Source organism: Helianthus annuus, chromosome 14, assembly GCF_002127325.2.
Source record: "Helianthus annuus cultivar XRQ/B chromosome 14, HanXRQr2.0-SUNRISE, whole genome shotgun sequence".
Classification (NCBI taxonomy): domain Eukaryota; kingdom Viridiplantae; phylum Streptophyta; class Magnoliopsida; order Asterales; family Asteraceae; genus Helianthus; species Helianthus annuus.
Window position 1 is genome coordinate 136,573,522 of NC_035446.2, and position 22,740 is coordinate 136,596,261.

General features: G+C 39.7%; 2 protein-coding genes across 2 annotated transcripts; one reads left to right on the forward strand and one right to left on the reverse strand.

The window, feature by feature from the left end:
• The first annotated feature begins 10,595 nt into the window (after positions 1 to 10,595).
• On the forward strand, positions 10,596 to 11,117 carry LOC110909123 (red chlorophyll catabolite reductase, chloroplastic-like). Its single transcript, XM_035983092.1, has one exon. The coding sequence runs from the start codon at positions 10,596 to 10,598 to the stop codon at positions 11,115 to 11,117; it is 522 nt and encodes a 173-aa protein (XP_035838985.1).
• A 3,527-nt stretch (positions 11,118 to 14,644) lies between these two features.
• On the reverse strand, positions 14,645 to 22,740 carry LOC110909124. Its single transcript, XM_022154130.2, has 7 exons — positions 18,151 to 22,740; positions 17,820 to 18,037; positions 17,599 to 17,737; positions 17,319 to 17,520; positions 16,396 to 16,683; positions 15,561 to 16,261; positions 14,645 to 15,471 (listed from the first exon to the last, which is right to left on the reverse strand). The coding sequence occupies exons 1-7, from the start codon at positions 22,327 to 22,329 to the stop codon at positions 14,866 to 14,868; spliced, it is 6,333 nt and encodes a 2,110-aa protein (XP_022009822.1). The 5' UTR covers positions 22,330 to 22,740; the 3' UTR covers positions 14,645 to 14,865.

Below are 22,740 nucleotides of genomic sequence, written 5' to 3' on the forward strand. Positions count from 1 at the left end.
GTATCTGCTGCTGAGCCTACTGCTCTAGGTGATCAAAGCAGCAGAACAACTGTTTTGAAACCCACACCTACCACACCAAAAAGGCCATCCAAAAAGAAAAATCAAAAACCCTCCAAACCAATCAAAAAGGCAACTCTGGCAGATGAGATACCAGAGTTAATGCTTGTGACAACACAAATGTCACTAGCAACCACTGCTGCTTCTTCCTCACAGCAGTTGGTACAAATATCTCAACCCATAACCATAACTCCTCCTACTTCTTCACAAAAAGGACAGGTTGTACACAAAGGGCCACCACATCATGATGCTCTGGATACACTTGTCTCCATCATCCACAGCTCAATGCCCGGAGCAATTCCACCTTCTAAACCCACCATCACATCCTCAATTCCCCCAAAAACACAACTACTGTTGGATGCAATTGACTTGAACCAAGCACTATCCAGTCCTTCTCAATCACCTGTCAATGAGAATATACCTCAACAAATGACTGGGCCTGCTGTATCATCCATTGCTAACCCACCAACAAAACCTGAGGAGGTTACACCCATCGAGTTACAAGTAACTCTTTGTGGTAATCCAAGTGAAGCAGCCACTACAACTGTTGAACCTACAGGTTTACAGTTGGGCAGTGGTTTCATTAATAAGACTTCCTTGGAGGCAATTCCTTACATAGCACCTCTGCCAACCACCAGTGGATTTATATATCCAACTGGCATCATCAAAAGGTTGTCAAGTGTTGAAGGAAGAAGACCCCAGTACCAAGAAAAAGGGGCATCAGTGGTTAGTGTTTGGAATAAATTCCCTACATCTGCCACTGATAAAACCACTGTTAGTGGGAAATCAGATGATCCCATTAAATTGGGTGATGATTTAAAGTACCAGAAATTGACGGATCGTGTTGAAAAACTTGATAACTCTGTTGCAGAACTCAAAAATATGCTCCAGCAGTTGTTACAGGTACAAAAGGTACAATCCACTATTGTTCCACCTCAAGCGCCTGCTCTACAACAAGCACCTGCTACAAATGAGCTCTGGAATCTCTTTCAACCTTATCTCCATCATCAGGCACAACTGGCAGATCAGCAACATGAAAAACATGTTCAACAGCTGAGAAATGCTATGGAGTCTAGGTTCAAAGACACTCAGGCTGATCTAAAGGCTCTCAAAACTCAGATCCTGCACACCACTGGCACTGCTCCTCCACCTGTATTTTTCATTGATCACCTCCCGGAAGATAATGCCAAAAAGGAGGAGAAAATTCAAGAATGGAGAAGAAAGGGAATAACTGATGGTCTTTACCTTGCACCAGAAAATTCAAATATGACCAAGCAGATCCCCTTGCCAGATGGTAGTAAGAAGATTGATGAGACTACAAATGCACTTGCAGAAGCACTTGCTTGTGTAAAAAGGGATAGAGAGGCCAAAAAGAAAGCCAAGGTGGATTATCCGGATCAAGGTACTTCAGGGTCAAGAGATGATGAAAATCTTTTTGATGAAAAGAAGAAGCCTACTAGAAAAGTAAGGCTACCCAAATCCATTCCAGTCAGGCGTTCAAAGTCTGTTCAAAAACCACCTCCCAAAACTGGTATTGTAACCTCTGTTGTATCAACTGCTGTTGGTACCTCAGTAGTTTCAACATCTGCTCCCACTTCAACAAACACCACTTCAACACACACCACCTCAACACACACTTCATCTACTGCTTTACCACCATCACCACCAAAATCACAATCACCTCCTGTCAAAAGGCAGAAGACAGCAGAAGTTAAAACATCTGTTGTAAAGACAACAGTGGTTGGAACACCAGTTGTTTCAACAGCTGTTAGCCTATCACAAACCACTGCTACTACAACCACCTTTCCATCCAAAACATCATCAGTCCCTCCTCAAATAAAGAGGAGGAGGCTAACTCCTAAAGATGATGTCACTTCACCATCCCAAACATCTTCAAAACCTTTAGCCCTTGTCAATATACCAAAACCAGTTCCACTTTCTTCTGTTCCTATGCACAAACCTTTACCTCCTACAGGTGTTCAATTTCCTCTTGAACTAGAAGCTGTCAGAGAAGAGATAAAATCCTTCTATACTGAGGATGACCCTGCCAAAAGGAGTTTTCCCTCAATCAAAGGATATCCATGGCCCAAAAACATTGATGAATATTTGAAAATAAAGGCCAAACAAGCAGAGGATATCTCACAAAGAAATTCACAAGGGAAATCTGACAAAGAAGTTTCAAGATACTACCAATATCTGCTTACACAAGTCAATTCCCTGGAACGTTTTGCAAAGAATGTTAGTCAACAAATTTCTGAAAGAGCAGCTGAAACTCTGAAGAAAGACTACATTGAAAGCATCATGTTTTACAAGAAATAGAAAGGAGAGAGACACATGTACAAAGAGTGGACTATCCCAGAGCTTGAAGCTGAATCAGCCAGAATTCAAGTTATGATAAAAAGGAAAGTCACTCACACTCCTCCTGATTGGGCAAAGTTCAAAAAGAATGTACCTGAAAAGCAGTTGGAACTGAAAAGAATGAAAGAAGAATTGGTTGTTGCTGAATTTGGCACCAAAAGACAAGTAGCTAGATGGAAGGAAGATTTGGTCAGGTCAACCTACAGAAGGTTGGAGGAATTAAGGAAGAAAGATCCTAAAATCCCTCAAAAACCTGACTACCCTGAAGCAGCGGTTTCAAAAGGACCATCAAAGCTGCAAATCAGGAGATCCACTGCTCTAGCTGGTACTGCCTTTTACAAAAGAAGGAGTCAAAGCCAGCTAGGTGCTGAAACAGTTCAAGATATTCTTACTGGCAATGCTGTTGTAAAAGAAGGCCTGTTAAGAACGTTGAAAGAAGAACTTGAACAAGAAAATTCTGCTCCCATTGCTCAGCCAGTGATGAACCGGCCAGCCTCTCCAAATACTTCTGCAAATAAGCATCTCCCAAGAAACCCACCAGGCTCAAAAATACAAAAGTGGGCAACTGACAAACAGACCCGCGTATTGACTTTGCTCAGGTCTGGTGGAGAAGTGAAGATAATATCAAGGGAACAAGCTCTTGGCCTGAGTCTTGAAGATTTGCAGGATCTCCTTGATCTTCCACTTAGCAGGGATGATGAAGATACAGATGCCCTTAACTTTGAATTGCAATTTAAAGGCCAGATAAGGGAGCTGTTGATGAGGCAATAAAATATCCACAATAATGAAGAGTTTTGGCATTATCTGTTCCGGGGGGAGATTGTTGGGATTGAACCCTATCAGAGGAATAGATAATGTAAAGCCAAAACTGGATCAGCTCAGTGGATTCAGAATAAGCAGATGCTGATATACATATCTCTCCCCTTGAAAGTGATTACAACAACTGATGACCTCCTATCTGCTGATCTTACTAACTGCTGACCAATAACTGCTGCTCAATTAAAGATCTGATGAAGACTCAAGTCCTGCTGATTCAATCTACTGCCTTGAGTCAAGCACTGCTGATCCGGACAAGTGCTGCTGGGTTCACAGCAGTAGAAGGTTGCAGCAGTTGTTCTATAGTCTGTTATGTAATAGAATGTAATAGCAGTAGTTAACACAAGCAGTGTCTGTATAGATCAGAGGTTAGAGTTTGTTAGGAGGTTAGATGTCACTTTCATGGTGATGTCAGCTTTGATTCTCAGTGGTTTGATCTGCACTATAAATAGAGCAGTACCTGTACTGTTCTATTTGAGCTTAGAGCTTTTGCTCATCTCCTTTCATCTTGTACGATCAACCAGGGAGTATTAGGCTGAGGGGGAGTTTAGTATGTAAACATGTATGTAATCTTTTGATTTGAATCCTTCGACTAATGAGAATCAATTGTTTATGAAAAACTATTTCCCTTTGTTTGTGTTTACAAAGTTTGCCACTCATTTCCGCTGCACTTCATCATTTTATGCAAACAAACACAAATCATGACAGCCTCAGATCCTAACACATCTTGAATGAATCTCCTATAGTAGCCCGCAAGCCCTAAGAAGCTTCTAATTTCCGAGGGGTTATTCAGGGGATTCCATTTTGACACAGCCTCGATCTTTGACGGATCCACCAACACTCCATCGGCACTTATGATGTGGCCGAGAAATTGCACCTCTCGTAACCAAAAGGCGCACTTAGAAAACTTCTCATACAACCTTTCTCGTCTAAGTGTCTCTAACACTTCTTTTAAATGGTGTGCATGCTCGGCTTCACTTTTCGAATACACCAAAGCCCAAATGACATCACGAGAAACTCGTAATGTCCGTATCGCGTGCGAAAAGCCGTCTTCGGCACATCTTCCTCTTTGACCTTTAGTTGGTGATACCCCGATCTAAGGTCAATCTTTGAAAACCAATTTGCACCCTGTAATTGGTCGAATAGATCATCTATTCTCGGAAGCGGGTATCGGTTCTTTACCATGAGTTTGTTTAACTCCCGGTAATCGATACACATGCGCATGCTTCCGTCTTTCTTTTTTCACGAACAGTACCGGTGCGCCCTAAGGAGACACACTCGGCCTTATGAATCCTTTGTCAAGCAGGTCTTGAATTTGTGACATCAACTCTTGTAATTCCGATGGCGCGAGTCGGTATGGCGCTTTAGCTATGGGCTTCGCACCCGGAATCAATTTGATTCCAAACTCTACCTCCCGCTCGGGCGGCATTCCCGGTAGATCATCCGGAAATACATCTTCAAAGTCACGTACTACGAGTACGTCTCCAATCTTCGGTAATTCTTTTTCGGGCTCGTTCGCGTATATCATAAATGCTTTACATCCATGTCTGATGAGCTTTTGAGCCTTTATCATCGAGCATATTATAGGGTTGCCTCCCTTTTTGCCATAGATTGTAACGTGTTTTCCGCTAGGAGATGTGACCTTTATCTCCTTACGAAAACACACGACCTTCGCGTGGTGCTGAGATAGCCAATCCATCCCAACAACTATTTGAAATTCTCCCATTGACATCGGGATTAGGTCTATCAAATATTCTTCATCATCAGTATTTAATTTACAGCCTCGACAAATATCACAAACTATAAAGCTTTTGTTGTCCCCTATTTCAACTTCTAAGGGCACAGATAATTTCGTCAATACAAATGAAGGATGTCGAATAAATCCATGCGAAATGAAGGATTTATTCGCACCCGTATCAAATAATACACGTGCAGGAATTGAGTTAATCGTGAATATACCTGAGACCACATCGGGTTATGTTTTTGCTTCAGCCGCACTAAGTTGGAAGGATCTAGCCTTTGCCTTTGGAGCTTCCGTTGGAGACTCCTTTGTGTCTCTCTTCCCAACCAATTCCGGGCATTCAGACTTTTTGTGGCCAGGTTGATAACTTTGTAACAAACGGAAACCTTTCCGGGGCATAGCGATGCAGTGTGCCCCGTCTTCCCACATATCGGACACGACTTGTCTTTGAAGCGGCACTCACCTTTGTGCCCCTTTCCACATACCTTGCAACTTGGCGACCCGCCTTTAGCATCCACTTTCTTTCCCGACTCTCCAGTTCGAGCTTTCTTTGTAGGGCTTGGGTTCACATCTTGCGCCCTTCGCTCACCCCTTTCAACTTATTTCTTTAACTCGATTTCTCGTTCCCGAGCAACGTTTATGATTTCGGTAAGGGTCTCGTATTTTGAAGGAGTCATAAACTCCCTATATTCGGCGCTCAACATGTTATAGTAGTAGTATATTTTCTGTTCTTCATTCGTCACAAATTCACTACTAAACTTCATCTTGTCCATAAACATCGCCGTAATCTTGTCTATGGTCTCGCCCTTGTGCCTAAGTTGCATGAACTCTTCCTTGATTTTATTAATGACCGCCTTGGGGCTATGATGTTTAAGAAACGGCGTCTTAAACTCCTCCCATGTCATGGTTTTCGCCGCTTCGGCTCCTATTTCATTCTTTTTGTTGTCCCACCAATCTTTGGCTTGACCTCTCAACTGACCCGTTCCGTAAGCAACAAAGTCGCTTTCATCACAATGGGTCCTTTCAAACACCCCTTCAATGTCGCCCAACCATGTTTGGCAAATTATCGGGTCAACTTCCCCGTTATATATTGGCGGTTTACACGCCATAAATTCTTTGTATGAACACCCTTTACGTTCTCCCGATTTCTCCTTCATAAGGTTGACACTGTCTTCCAACCTTTTAACTCGCTCTTCAACAAGTGACAACACTGTGATTTGAATTTTGTCTATAAACCCGGATAGTCTACCTTCAATTGCCTTTCCTACTTCTTCTGCAATAATTTCTTTCATTTGTTCGGTGCTTGTCTGCACCGGATCATCATCATTTCCTTCCGACATCTTGAAACTGAAATGTTTACATTAAACGTTAAACATTTCATTTGTAGGATAACTTTATTTGTTTCGGTTTAGCCAAGTTTCTTACTTGCTTTAACCGTTCACTTTTAGTGCACTTTCCGGGTTTGAGCGAATTAACACACTCTTCCCATGCACATCAATTCACATCTCATTTCTTACACAAGGTATAATCTACTAACATAATAAGTTAATTCCTTACCGGACGATCGATCAAGCTTCAACCGAACACTTTGTTGACAACCTTAAGCTCTGATTACCAACTTGTTACAGCCATCCAATTATTACTCGATTTTAATAGAATTTCGTGCAATTAGACATAAAAGACGTTCAGTTATAATAAAAGTTCCATAGATATAGTTCATAGGTAGCAAAACATTAGTCAACTAACCACTATTCCAAGCATTCATAAGTTGTTTAACAAATTGTTTACATTCCAAAATTGTTTACTAACCAAAATTTGACTCACCGATCATTACGGTTAAAAGCCACTATACTATCATTCGACCCATTCTAACTTTATCTATTTTACTATATTTTACTAGTAAGCCTATGGCGCCTTATACCCATCATCCGGGGCTTAGCATCACTTGCGCTTCATTACCAATTTTATGGTTTAACGCTCTTGTGATTGATATCGCCATTGCTAACTAATTAGAACACAAATTCTACAATTTACACCATTGTTGTCACTAGTTGGCTCATCTTGTGGAAAACCTCCAATGTGATGACTACCAAGCGGTTCTTTATCCATTCTAACTCTATTAATTCCAATAACGATTATGATTACTAAAATCAACACAACTTCTAATCTACAACGCAACTACACATAATTTGACAATAATTCGTTTAATGTAACGGATCAAGTTACATACCTTTAGTGCACGCCCTTCAAACGCAAGTCGCCACCGGCTTGTCCGCTTGGAGCTCCGGTATCTTTCCCTATAGAGTTCAACCAAGACATGTTTAGAACTCTTTTCAATTCGTAGTTCGCATATTTTGCCGAAACATTACAATCATTCGGTTTAACTCAAATTTTCAGATTTAAGCCTTCATTGAGGCATTTCTACAAACACTTTAAGGGCATAAATTTACACTATATTTTGTCAAGTTCACAACTTGTCATGTAGCCCTAAATTTTCATCAATCAACTACCATACATGAACTTTGACCTCTAAAATTCTGAAATCGCTTCACATATGTCAAATATTACTAGAACAACCACTAAAATTCTAGTGTTTATCAAGTTTCACAAAAACCCACTTATCACCTACAAGGGTGTTCATGGATTTCACATGATTTCAACTTGTATTCGTCTAGGGTTTGTCCCTAGACACTATATTGTTCCTAATTCATCATGAAACAAGCATGCAAGTCACAAAAATTCAGATTCATAGATTTACCTAGGAATCCAACTAGAGATTCCTCATCAAATTCACATACCTTATGAATCCCCTTTCGATGGAGATCGCGTATTTGTGTTTGAGACTTGATTTAGAACGAATTTGAGCTATCAATTTGGTGAATTTTGGATGAGCTAGGGTTTGTGGGAACCCTTGTGTCGCCCCCTGTGCTTGAACGACCAGACACACACTCTTGTGTGTTTGGTGTGTTTTTAATTTGTTTTTAGTAAATCAAGTTTCAAGTTTAACACTTTTAGTCCCTCATTTTGCATTCTTTATTTACCTTTAACTCTTAGTTACTCATAAGTGATCAACTAACTAGGTTAGTGCCACTCCTAGTTATTTTATTTTACTAGTTTATTAGCAACATAATTAAAATTTAAGAGTTTTGTATTTTCGGGATGTTACATAAATCTAACTTATTATGTAATTACTTAATGCTATGTGATCACAGAACATTTCATTTTTTTTAGATTAAAGAAAAGTATATCAATATCATACTCAAACTAAAGAGAATAAAATATTTTATTATAGCAATTATTTAAAAAAAATATTAACTTATCAAAAAGTTATGACCATTTAAAATCATGGGTGAAGGGGGTTGATTTAAAAGTCAATGGTATGTTTTGTCAGATTTCCCCTTCAACCACTAAAAAGGTAAGGATGGGATGAAGCGTGGAAGGTGGTGTGTAGTGACATGTGGTATACATTTTTTTATTTAATTTATGTTTAAAAAGTATAACATTATTAATTCAATAAAGAAATAACAAATCTATTAAACTAAAAAAGCTAATATTAAATAAAGAAATATCATTAATTAAAAAATTACATAAACTTAAAAAAACATTACATAAATTAAAAAAAAGAAACATGAAAACATATAAATTTTAAATTAGCATATTCGTCATTGTCGTTTCGTGAAACACTCCAAATGTGCTAAACCAAACCTGCTCGAAGTTCGTGGAACACTCCAAATGTGCTAAACCAAATTTGCTCGAAGGTTGTGATGTATGTGATTGTCATAAATTTCCGTGCATTCGCTTCCCTCGCTTCATCACTGATGTCTTCGGTATTTTGTTGTCTCTCCTTCTCATAGTACTCGCAAATTACGTGTCCTTTATTCTCCTAAATCATGTTATGTAGATAACGTATGCGTACATCACATTGAGAGTGAAGACGATGACGGTGATAAAATTGGAAGTGAAAAAATATGTTTGTATGGAGAAATAAGTTGGATATGTTATGCGTGTTACAGTGTATAGAGAAATAAGCTTGGAATGGTTTAATATGTAGGATTTTTTGAAAAAAAAAATATTTTTTAATTTTAGAGCCGTGCAACGGCTACATGTATAGACCAATTAAGTGCCGTCACGTCACCACTCCCCTCCCCTCCACGCCGATCCCTTCACGCCACCACCACGCCATGGCACAGGGCGGTGTGCCATGATATGTTCCATGGCCACATCAAGTCTGCATATTATTATTTATTTTCCATATTGCATGTTTATCCGTTATTTGTTTTGAATTCTAGTTTAGTAGGTAGTTAAGGGGTCGAATAAGTAGGAAGTGGTTAGTTCCAATTATCCCACATTATTAGTTAATTTGTTTTGCTTTGTAATCCTATAAAATGGATGCTTTCGTATGAATAAATATATGCAGATGAATTAAGAGTCCATTTCATTCTACTTTTCTCTCAAGTTCTTATCCCCTTTCTGGCCATTTAATCTGATCCATAACATGCCAGCGTGATAGAAGCCTCCACACCACCTTCCTGCACTCCACACCGCTTGGTGTTAGAAAACCTTAAAAAAACATTTTCAAAAAGGATTTGCTCATTCTTTTAATGTTCTAATCTTTTCAGAAATTAAAAGATAAAAAATAGATGTAGATCGATCAGTTACATACATATATATGTGTGAACAAATATTGTTTATGTATATGACCTATGATGACGGGGGTAGCCCGAGACTAAATAAAATGACTAAATATGTAAACGCCCAAAAGGTTAAAAGGTTCAATGGTTGAAAAAGCTGAGAAGATAGAGTAAAGTAATACGGGAACAGTAAACAAGTCACATCCCCAAAACAGTCTCACCAACCACAGCCGTAAAAGCAACGCAGGTCCACAGAGCACATGCTATTATCCAGGGGTCAAAAGGCTTCAACCCCCCGAAAGGGTAAGCCCCTCGCTGCAAGCTAGTTCACTAGTCAAATGAATGCCTCTTTGGGAGATGTCTTCTCCTATATAAGTGACACTTTATTTACTGAGGGAGGACATTCCGATCAGATTTGCTTCCTTAAACTCTGGTCCTTCACATCGTACACTTGCTTCACGCAAGTGTCCCTCACTCACATTCAATTCACACTTATTCTTTTTGTTCCTCCATCCTTTTCTGGACAACACTTCAAAATTGGATCTTCAAACAAGAAAAACAAACTAGTGAACCTCCTTTCACGTCTTGCAAACGTGGGGGGACCCCACGACCTGCGTTAGGCAAGGTTAAACCCTTTAACCCTTCTGCCTAACGACCCTCGCTACTACGTTTGGTCTATTATTTGTTGTCTCAACAACCTACAATGTATGAGTAAATCATGTGTAAATTTAATTGCTACAAATAACACAATAACATATGTAGTTTAATTGATAGTTTTCTAAATTGTAAACCATTGTTCAAATAACTAGTTCAAATAACTAAATGATACAGGTTTGTAACTTTATTATCATAATAATTTAGTGTTTTGTAATGATCTTTCCCTTCTCAATACAAGTTCTTCGATCAATCTTGGGTTTTGCCAGGTCGATTTCGTACTTGGAAGTTGGCTACACTGCGAATTACCATCAGGTGGAGCCTTGAACATCACAACCATGTCGGCCTATCTAAACTCATCAACCGACGCACCCAACTTATTGGTGGAGCTGTACCAAACCACCCCAACATCTATGATTCTTGTTCTTGATTTGCCGCCAAGAAAAGACATCCTGTTGAACCCCGACTATCTCAAAACGTTCTATGAGGACACAAAACTGGACCGACATAGGCAACATTTCCAGAAGCTCGCAGGAGTGACACCTTATGTCTCATCGTCTCTTTACATCCGCTCTATTTTCTCTCCCACTGCAGTTTTGGCGTGCATTGAGTCCGATCGGGTTGAAGAAATGGTTAGAACTCATGTTAGCCCGATTGCCAAGGAAATGTTGAAAACTTGGTTGGATTTTGGCCCATTTGGGGAGAGAGTGGTGTGTGAAAGTGAGAGAGCTCATTTGAAAATGAGGGATGGAGTGAGTAAAAAAAAGACCATTGAATTTGAACTGGGTTCGAGTCTGCCGAGGATGTTTGGGCCAGATACTGCTAACCGGGTACTTGAAGCGCTACGAGAGGTTTTCTAAAGGTTTGAACTTTGAAGGGACTTGATTTTATGCATGGAAGCTTTCCACACTAAATAGATATCGGTTTGAGTGTGTTATGTTTACGATAAGTTTTAAAAAAAATGTTTGATTTATTTTGTTTTCATCTTGTAATAAGTTTGGATTCTAAAACAACTTGTCTTGAAAGTTTTTGTTAATAAAAAACGTAATTTAACCGCCTGCCACTCGTTCCACCAATCGGGTGAGATGTGTTAAAAACGGGGATGAGCAAATGCTACTCAAATCGAAACACCGGGTAGAGATACCGAACCGTATCGTATCGGGTCATTTTCGGTACCAATTCAGTATCCACTTTTTACCTTTTTCAGAATCGGTACTTTTGGTTTGGTACCGTACTGGTATTTTGAGTTTGATTTACCTTTGAATACCCTACCGTATCGAGCACTTTCGATACCGGTATCGGTACCCAGTTTTTACGATTTTCATCTCGCTGTTCAAAGTCACTATCTTTTAAGTTACATCATGAGATGTTAGCATGTATACAGGGTCGGCCCATGGGCCAGTAAAGTCAAGCTAGGTCTTCAGGCCCTCAATTTTATAGGGCCTCCATAAAAAAAATTACATAGCGTGTCTACGATATTGACCTAAACTTCTAATCAAAACCGAACAACTTCGATTTCTATTTCGATATTGATTGCGTGATTACCTTTAGCTTCTGTCGTTTTTATCAAAAAGGCGTTGCAAACCCTAAGGGTGGTTAGACTATCTCCAATACTACGTACGCCTTTAGATGTCCTTAGTTGCCACGTCATGTGTCACACCATATCCGTACAAATCCTTAAAAACCCTTATTTCATTTCCAACTCTACAAATATTCTTACCCTTCTAAATTTCCACTTTATTACCTACCCATTATACACAATATTTAAATAAAACATTTTGTTCTTTTACTTTGGGCCCACTCACTTACAAAAACCAACAAAAACAAAGCCCTTGTGGAAGGACTTTAGATGCTAAGACTATCTCCAATGCATCCATCGGAGGGATGTCCTTGAATGCCCTTACAAGCCCTTAGCATTGTGAGATTTTGTCCATAGATTCCCTTAACATCTAAACCCTTCCACAAGGGCTTTGTTTATGTAAGTGAGTGGGCCCAAAGTAAAAGAACAAAATGTTTTATTCTAGTATTGTGTGTAGTGGGTAAGTAATGAGGTGGAAATTAAGAAAAGTAAAGATATTTGTATGGTTAGAGATGAAATAAGGGGTTTTAGAGTATTCACATCCAGCTCCCTAAAAATATACATACATTTCACTAAAAAACAACTCATATATCAATATATTTCCACTAAAAATAAATATTTTTTCTCTCTCCTTTTCAATTAAATAATATTTTTATACATTTATCATTACATTTATCATTACATTTCTCTCTCTCCTTTACTTACAACCACTTTCAATATATATTAAAAATTATAGTGGGTGAACAGTATCCCCCAAATAGACAGATGAATAGTAACATTTTTTCTCTCATTCACTCACAACCACTTTTTATACTCTTTATATTTTAAAAACCCCACACACAGATTTTGATTCCTAGGATGTGAGTCTCTTAAGGATTTGTAAGGATATGACGTAGCACATGACGTGTCAGCTAAGGACGTTTAAGAGCATACGTAGCACTGGAGATAGTCTAAGGGCATCTAAGGATAAAATCTCACATTGCTAAGGGCTTCTAAAGGCCTTCAAGGGCATCCTCCAACGGATACATTGGAGATAGTCTTATATCACCGTTAAACGTTTTCCGGATCTAAGTGTTAAAGTTGATTTGTTGGAATTCATAAAATTATATATTTAGTTAAATTTACCACTATTCTAACTTTTGTAAATTGATCTCTAAATTTGCCAATGATTGTTGAAAAATGTTCAAAAAAGGCTTTCTCAAGTGTTTGGAAACCAATTGGTTTGTAATGTTATAAAACTCATTTTGTTGAATTTGGTGGCAAACGAGTTAATTTGTTTGAAAATTATGAATTTATAAAAGTGATTTTAAACTCACTCAAAATGAAAATTCATGACAAAGCCTATAATATTCGATTAAAACATAAGTACATGAACTTTTTAAATGAGATGCACATCAAAATGTGATTTTGAACAAAAGTTAAAAGTGGTTTTGTGCTAAACTTTGTCGGTGTGTGAAATGTGTCATCATGCTTGTTTTATAAATTTTATTACCAGAGTGTTTTTGGGTAATTATGACTCCTTAAAGTTTGATTAAGCACTTAGATTATTCTTCAAAAAATAAAAACAGTCCACTAATGATTATGATCACGGTAGAAACATGTTAATTGTACCATGCTATACATAACTAAGTGGTGAAAACATGTTTAAATTATTTTAGGATGATAAGTCTTAATTGATAGACCTTTTAAGAAGCATGCAAGTTGACTTCAAGATCCATATAAATCTATGTAAACTTAAACACAACCTTAATTGTACCATGCTATACATAACTAAGTGGTGAAAACATGTTTACAATATTTTAGGATGATAAGTCCTAATTTTTGGACCTTTAAGAAACGTGTAAGATGCCTTCAAGATCGATATAAATGTTAAGTCTATATAGGTATAGACTTACACCCAGCACTCATGACCCATACTTCGGGTTGTTTTGTTTGTTTGCCTTTGTACCCTAAACAAATTTTAGATTCCCCCTTGAAAGTTCGGTTAAGCCCCCCGGCTGTTCTCCGAAAAAAAAGTCTTTATTCCGCACTTTATACTAGTGTTTGTAACCTTTAAAATAATATGCATCTTTAGCCCGTTTAATTTATTTTTCTTTAATAACTAGCGTTCGTAACCTAAAAAAATAAGCAGTTGTGTTTGGTTTTTTTCTCAATAATCTGATATAAATTTGATTGATAACAAAGTTAATTCAAAATAAAGTACTTTTTCATATCGTATTTTTTACCGTACCAATACCACCCGAGCATTGGTAGCGGTACCGGTACTCATTCTAGCGGTTTTAGATTTGCTAGAATCGGTTTCGGTAATTTCTTCACCACCCATACCATTGCTATACATACCGCACGTAACTTTTTAACTCGCAACTTTATGTTTGTAACTTTTTTTAATTAGGTTAATACTATTGTATATATTTGGTTTGTTATTGAATTCTCGCTACATCATGCGAAGAATCCCACTAGTTACCTTTAGTTCATGAACAACCTACCACTTAACACTAAAGACTCGTAGACTTGTTCCACTTGACCCAAACGACCTCGAACTCCTCAACGGCTCCATCAACATCAGAAAGAGTCATGTCGTCCGATACATTTACAGGTCTACCAATCGAAGTGGAAACATTGGGAGATTTTTATTTCTATTTAACCATATTTAAAATTTAATTTATTATACGAATGCCTGTTATAGGTTGTAATTCTTCATTTAACTTTACTATAATTTATATAAACACGAGACATGATAGCATACATAAAGTTTACAACACAACACATTTTACTATTTTAGACTGATAAAACAAACATATAACCATCAGTCTTCTAATGTAATGTTGTATTTCTGGGGTTATGCTTATGGTGTTATACTGTTACAAACATACCGGAACAAATTGAAGGTTGTATTTCCAGGCAAGCAGGAGGGTTTTGAACAAAAATTTCAATACATCAATCACCCAAAAATACTATTCATCAGCGTCATAAATCTAATACCCCTATCAAACAAAGACAAAAATCTCCCATCAACATCCCACCAATGTTCATCCCACTGTAGAAGATGATCCCGTCGGCTGTTTTGCCACATAAATCTGCTTTACTTTTGTTGTAGACGGGAAGCTTTTTTCGGCCCCCATGTATCTTCCTATCCTACGGTGGGACCACATGGATTTGTTCTTCGGAGACAGACCACCACCTCGTTGATATCCATAACCACCACCATGATTATTATTATTATTACTACCGTTTTTATTCTTATCCTGTTGATGTTGATTTTTAAATTCCACACCACCCCCTTCTCCGATCTTGGCGGTTGCTGAAGAGCTATGGCTTACGGTGACAGGAGAAGATGTGGTAGAAATGGATGGCCGCCCAGATGAATCTAACAACCCAAGATCATCTGGGAAATGGGTGATGGTAGAATCTCTAACAACCGGAGACACCACCGAGGGACCCGATGCTTGAGGTTCAGATAATCTATTGGGAGGAAACGTTGACTGATCAACAGGACGTCCTCCATGGCTGCTGAATTGAGAAGGTCCAGTCATGACTTTTGCCTGTTGCTGTAATGGTGGTGGCATAGGAACTGCATGAAGCGATGATGCTGGTACGTGAGACCACCGTGCTTGAACCGACATATCCGGTGCAGTCTGGTTCACATATTTAACCAAGGTTTTTAATTACCATCACTATAAAAAAATATATAACATAATAACTTTTATAAGGGTGGAAGTTTGACCTGGAACGGGGGTACATCGAACATGGTCAAAGGTGAGCCCATGGGCAATAGCGGGGAACCAGGGGCAAGATGCTGCTGGACGTGTGGCTGCTGCATGTTAGGTGGGTTGCGGGGTCCAGAAACCATATTCATGGAACTCACGCCGTCTTCATTTCTAGTAGATGTTGGATCATGTTTCCAATCAGGTTGTTTTCCTGATGGGATGTATGCGGCACCCATAAAGCTCAAACCAACCTGCCCAAACTGCCCCACCGGAGAATAATGGTTATAAACCACCATGTGCGGTGGAGCCTGGACACCAGGAATACCTCCAGGTGAACCGATAAAAGGACCTGTGAATCCAGCAGGGGGACCATAAAACGAGTCCATACCAGAATGGTTTTGCCAGGCACCAATATGCCGTGAACCTGCCGACCCTGTGGGCTTTTGAGATTGAGGCTGGGTTCCGCCAGATTCGTCAGGTGAGCCAAACGCAAAGACGGGAGCACTCATCATGGGATGGTTCATATCATAGAAGGGGAAGTGAGAAGGTGTGGGGCCATGGTAATGAGATAGCATTTGGGGTGATGAGCCCTGAGGACTTGGTAGCGGTGGCCATAAAGATATTGGCGGTGTGTCAACGGATAGATCAGCAGGCAGTGATACACTAAGTGATTCCTCAGGCTTAGATTGACTTCCAGATTGTTGATCCCCACCCAATCCTACAAAAATATTTAAAATTAAACAAATTATTGTATTCGAAAACAACCCACCACAACGTGCGGGTTATATTTTGCTAGTTTAAACAAATACAAAAATAAATAACACTACTAAAATGCAAGAACATCTGATTTACCTCCTTGGATACCCTCAACTGCACCTCCAAAACTTTCTGTCCCTGAAACTGAAACGCGACCCAACCCATTGCTAACAATCTCATCCGTATCAACAGCAGCCACAGCAGCTTCTACTTCAGCCTTGCAATCTTCTGTGGGATGCGCGTCTTTGCTTGTGAAAACATTACCATCATTTTCTGCTTTTGTAATATTTTGAGTAGTTTGAGTAACGTCAGAATGGAAGGCCCCAATCCCATGTGAAACAACACAGCTACTCGGAGCAAGTATTGTTGGGGAGGTAACTGCCCCTGTTCATGGAAGGATATTATGACATCATTAGAACTAGTGGGTTACCACCCACGCTCCGTGGCAGGTTTGAAACATAGAAAACAACCTTAAAAGCCAAAACCCATTAAAAACCGAACGCTTTAAAAAAAAACGTATATAGCAACCAGTGAGTATAAAAACAACGTTACAAAAATTCACATCGAATGTAGATAAAAATAACTCGTGTGGAGCGTTGATATAAAAAACAAAACCCATAAGAACTCAAGTAACAGAAAATTCATTAAAAACTCAAAATAATAATTTTTTTAAAGTTGGAGGTTGTGGTGTAAATCAGTAAAGGAAAAGGAAAAAAATCAACGAACTAAATTGCATGGGTGTAAACAAAAAATAAACTAAAGTGTAGGGGGGATATAAATCAACTAAAGTGCAATGTGCAAGGGGCGTAAACAAAGATTAAACTGAAGTGAATGGGTAAAAAAATTACTTTATTAAAGATAAGGGGTGAAATGTTAAACTTATCAAAGATCAGGGAGTGTAAACGAAAATTAATCGCTAAAAGAAGTTTTTCACTATTCCTAAGCACCCTCTTTTGTTATATATAATAATAATTTAAATATACGAAATCAATCTAATGTTTCAGGAAGCATAAGCTTACCAAACTGAATTTTTTCCCCAGCAAGCAGAGAATTGATTGGGCTTGAAGAAGATGAAACTGATTTCCCCGTTGTCAAGATTGATGAAGATGACAAAATGGGTTCATTGACCAATGTGGTATGATCGCCAATGGATGGTATATGTGTCGTATTGAAGCTTAAAGGTTTCATCGCCTCGTCAAGTTGTATCTGAGTTAAGGGGACCTGTAGTTAAAAAACACTAGTTAAAAAATCTACAGAAATCCATGTAAGATAAAAAAACAGAAGAGGTAAAGCTTTCACCTGTTGATCCGAACGTGCATTACCCCAGTCGCCCAAAGACGTTTGAACGTTTTCTTCAACTTTATTTTCAGTCTGAAACGTAAGATTTGAATCATGATCTGCTGCAGCACCAGATAATGCTGATCCGCTTTGGAGGGTCCTGTAGAGGGATGTTATAAGGTTAACTATAAAAATTCATGTAGCTTTCAATGCTAATTTCTGTTCTTATAGAGAAATTATACTTGCTAGTATGCAATCTTATTTCCGTCTGAACATCACTGTCCACAGTAGCCGTGCCAATTGGTGCCACCGGTTGAGAAGCCATTGTTGAAAAATCAACAGTGTGTTCTTTTTTCACCAAGCCAACGTCAGGTCGGTTGTTGTTTGATGGTTCACCAGCCAATGATGCAGAAAGTTTATTCTTATGACCAGTTGAAGTAACACGAGCTTTTCGCGGTTGCTGAAAATTTTAAGAACATTTAGACTATGTCCAAACAACCTTAAAAAGACAAAAAAAAAAATTTGATTTGAATACTGTAGTAAACTAAAACCCTTTGTAACACGTGACATTACCTTACTTTCTTTTTCTCTCTGTTCTCGCCGCTCATTCAGCATCTGTCGTTTTGACCTAACTTCTATGAAGTCATCTTCATCACTTAAGCATTCAATGCCCGGTTGCTTAAACACACGTACAACACCACTTTGTAAAGGCGCATCAATATCTTCTTCAACAATGTCCCTCTGTTGGTTGCTTTCAGCAGAAGATGAGGCTGTCTGAGTTTTTGTTATTAAAGTTTCTTTCTCAGGCTTGCTTTCATTGTTCATCCCAGCTTCATGTACTACACGCTTTAATGTAGTAGAACCTGTTTGACGCATATACCCACTTCTTGTAGAAGTCCCCATACCTCTATTATTTAGCTTGTCATCAAACCCTGAGTTATTAGTATTGTCCCGGACTCGAAACTCGGTTCTTTGGATTGGACGCCGATGTTTCCTCTGAAATTCGTTAGAGCCCATGGGCTCGTAAGCTTGAAATGATCTTGGACCCGAGTTTCGTGGTGGGTACACAGTTCTCTTCCCCCTATTTGATGGGCCTGGGGCCTTTAGCAATGGTACATTTTTGTCAGTAGAAAGACACCGAGAATCATTATTACTTGTGCCATGACCCCTTTCCTCAGTTTGTATAACTGGTTTAGATGCAATTATGTTATCAGAAGCATGGGAAAGATTACTTTGATTATTCGAGAGATTAGCTGAACCAGCGTCACTTTTCATGTTGATAGAAGAATTTTCTTGAGATAACTGATTAAAATGGGTTTGGGTGTGGTGAAAGTTTGGCTGAACAAGAGATACCGGTTGATGAGTCATGGGAGATGAATAGTTTAGTTGACCGAATTGGAAAAGAGGGGGTCGTTGTGACGGATGTACATGGCCCATTGACAAAGCAGCAGGTGGAGGAAAATGAAGAGGCATCTGAATAGACCCGATTTGTATGGCGGGAACTGGTGATGGTATGAGAGTTGGGCCAGAAAATAACCCAAACTGTAGTTGAACAGGTAAGGTAGCCTGGCCTGAAGAAGACACATGTTCATGTTCAACCGAAGATGAAGTGGCATTTTGGGTTTGTTCATGTTCAACTGCTGCCTGTTTTTCTAAACCACCAGCAGAAACTTCCGCAACATCAACCGAATTTCCAACAGCTTTTGAATCTTCCTCAAATTCATCACCTGGAATTCTTACTTCAACGCCTTCATTAAATCCCAGAACAAAATTTTCCATTACATTAGTGGTATTTTTCTCTTCGATTTGCAAATTCTCAAATTCTTGTGTCAGATTCCCGTTGACATCAGGTCCTTCAAGCACTTCATCTTCTTCACTATAACCATCATCTTCATCATACTCTTCTTGTTCCTGCATCTCACCATGATTCTCAATATTCCATTCTTCATCTTCATCAGTTGATACAGACTTTGACGCTGCCATTGTTGTCACTTCTCCAGGTTCATCATTCACAACTTCCTTCCGTTCACCTCCAATTGGTGTAACGGAGCCACACGAACCATCCAGCTCATCATGAGACAGATGAATTGGCGAGCTAGGTGGACTTGAAACCGAGAGAGATGACTGTGAATCGCACCTTAATGTGTCGTTTTTCTCCAGGTTCCCTACCATAATATCTTGTTGAAGATCATCAGACTGTTGAAGACTATCTTGAGGACCACCACCGTAGTTCCCTGTTCTTGCAGTTGATTCTAGAGAACTTGACGGAGCAGAAAGTGTATTCTCCCCTCTCACTGAAGATTTCAGAACAGATGATGATGATGAGGGAGGGGGAAGAACATGTGGTTGTTTTATAGAAAACCGTGATCTCCCGTATGAATAAAGCTTATCCGACTCAGCATTCATATACAACCGCTCTGAATAAGAACGTGCGCCACTACGAGAATGCCCTTGCCCCCAGCCAGCTTCACCATAATTCTCACCAACATTGTCATAAAATTCGGACTCGATTTCTCTGTTTCTTCCATAAGATTCTCCATCCCCAAAAGAATTCGACCTATGATCTCGACCTCCCAGATGAGAAAGTCTATCAGTATCAGGAGACCTCGAAGACATGTAACCACCTCCATAAAACTCCTTCCTAGGAAACGATTTCCCACCAATAGGTGCTTCTCTCCTCGGACTACGATGACCGTTTTCTTGATCGTTAAGTAAAAAGGATGAATTGCTTCCAACTTCAAATGCTTCTCTTTTCCATGGATTTACGGGTTTTCCTCTTTCCACGGATAAAGCTTCTCGAGAGAACTGAGGCTGATCAAAGGGTCGGTCCATTGCAGATGAATCTGAACTTGCTGAAGTTGTTATTCTCTCCACCATTCTCTGATTAACTTCCCAGTTATCAACATCTGAATCCATTGAGGCATCACTGTCTTTTCCACCAACCGGAACTTCATCATCCGGACCACTTTTCCTAACTTCAGCACCTCGTTTTGCCATCCTGGCTTCCAAATCTAGAAGCTTCTGTTTGGCAGCTTGTTTCCTCCTCTCTTCTTCTAGAAGCATCCTCCTTTTTTCTTCTTCTCTAGCAATTTTCTGCTCTTCGGCTTTCTGAATGGCGTCTAATCTTTCTTGCTCTGTTCTCCAAGCAGCTTCTTTCGCTTCCTCTTCCATTCTTCTTCGCCTTTCTTCTTCTTCCAATATTACCCTTCGTCTCTCTTCATCTTCTCTTCTTGCATGTTCCAGTGCTCTTTCTTGTTCTTCAACCGCCCTCTGTCTTTCCATCTCCTGCATCTTCTGAACTCTTTCAAGCTCAGCCTCAAACGATTCCCTAACAGGATCATGGAAAGCTGTCTGTTCAATCACACCCTTCTTTCTTTTCATCACCCCAACTAAGTTTCCGGTCAACGGATCTCTTTCATCATAAACGCTTGAGCTGAAGTCTTTCTGAAAAGAATCATCTAAATAAGTCCGTTCACTTTTTGAAAATGAAGATTTACCACCTAACGAAAAAACTGATTTTGACCCTGTAGAATTCTGGTAACCTTCATTTCTGCTCTTAGAATATTCGACATTGTGATTCCAGTGTCTCCCTTGCCCAGTATCCCTTCTTACAAATGCAGGGTCCCGGTTTTCTGTCACTACACCATGGTGAGTATTACTGTTGCTAAAATGGTTTGTCACAGTTCCGTCACTTATAGCATGGGCACCAGTAGGTCTTTCTTTGTGAATAGAACTCCTCCAGGAGTTAGTTTCTCGGTAAGGCTCAGCTTTAAGGACTTGAGAGGTGGCACCCTTCCTTTCAGATATATTACTAGATGGTTTTTGAGGCAATATGCTGTTTCTAGGCACGTCAAGATCTCTATCCCAATAAACTTCACTTTTTGGCAAGTCTTGATCTCTGCCTGCAAACCGGTGGCCTGTATCTCGCTCGTCATCAGCCCAGTCAGACCTTGGATTCAGCCGTAGGAATGAGAGAGGGTCCTCTTGCTTCAGAGCATGATCCAAGCGTGCACGGTTTGGTCTTGGACTTTCATTCACATCGTTTGCCATGCGATGGGATGATTGCATGGGAGCTGGTGCGTGAAAATGATAAGCATCTCTTACATCATTGGACGACTCCTCGCTAACAAATTTCTTCACCGGTTGTAAAGATCCTTCCTTTTGTTTTTGCGCAGGGGCGGACGAAGAAGGTAAGGCAGCGCGTAAAGAAGGAAAGTCTTCTCCCCTCAATACCATGGCTTTTTCTACCAGTGAATGATTAGCGGAAGGCGTATCTCCGCCTCCGAACCTAGCTGAAGGTGGCATGTAAGCACCACTTCCCTTCGCAGAAGAGTAATTCACATTCTCCGAAACCAGAGTGTCACTAGCAACCTCCTTCTCCTGCAAAGCGATATTTCCGGGTTTAGTCCAGCCCATACCCGATGAAGAAGGTCTTGAACCAGTCCCTGAACCAGCAGCACCTGGCCCCCCTCCCCCCGCACCCGACGAATCAGTTTTCTCATATTCTTTTCTGAGCGAAGGCAAGTTCAGGGGGGCCGGAACAGATAATTTCGGCATAGCCTTCTGCAAAGGACGGTTTCTAGATAAAACAACCATCCCACCTCCTCCTGCACTGGCAGGTCGGGCACGGTTCGGGCCAGCACCGGGTGGTCCATAAGAGCCAGTATGAGAGTGATAATTATGATGAGAAGGCTGCCCATACAATTTATTCAAATTGACAGAGACAAACTTGGATCCATGGTTGTTGGCCATACTCGAATAATCTCAATCTGAAACAACGCATCAAAACCCTAGCCCTAGGTTTGTCTGGTGTACGTACACCGACACTCTGCTAAAAATGAAAACCTTTCTCTGAAGCTATGTGAGAATGAATGAATGTATAAAAATGCAATAATAAGAAGAGGAGATAAAGACAGACACGATATGTAGATGAATCGGTGTTGATTAACTAGGGCTTCGAATGAGACGATCAAGTGTATAAAGTTACCTACGATGGTGATGGTGATGGTGATGGTGATGGTGACGGAGAAGCCCTACAACCGCCCGCAACAGAGGACGAAGGAGAGTTAGATTTGGGGAGCAAGTAAAAGTGTTGTATGATTTGATTCATGGAAACCTGTGTGCCATTTTGGTCGGTGTTTTTTTCTTTTTTTCTTAATTTAC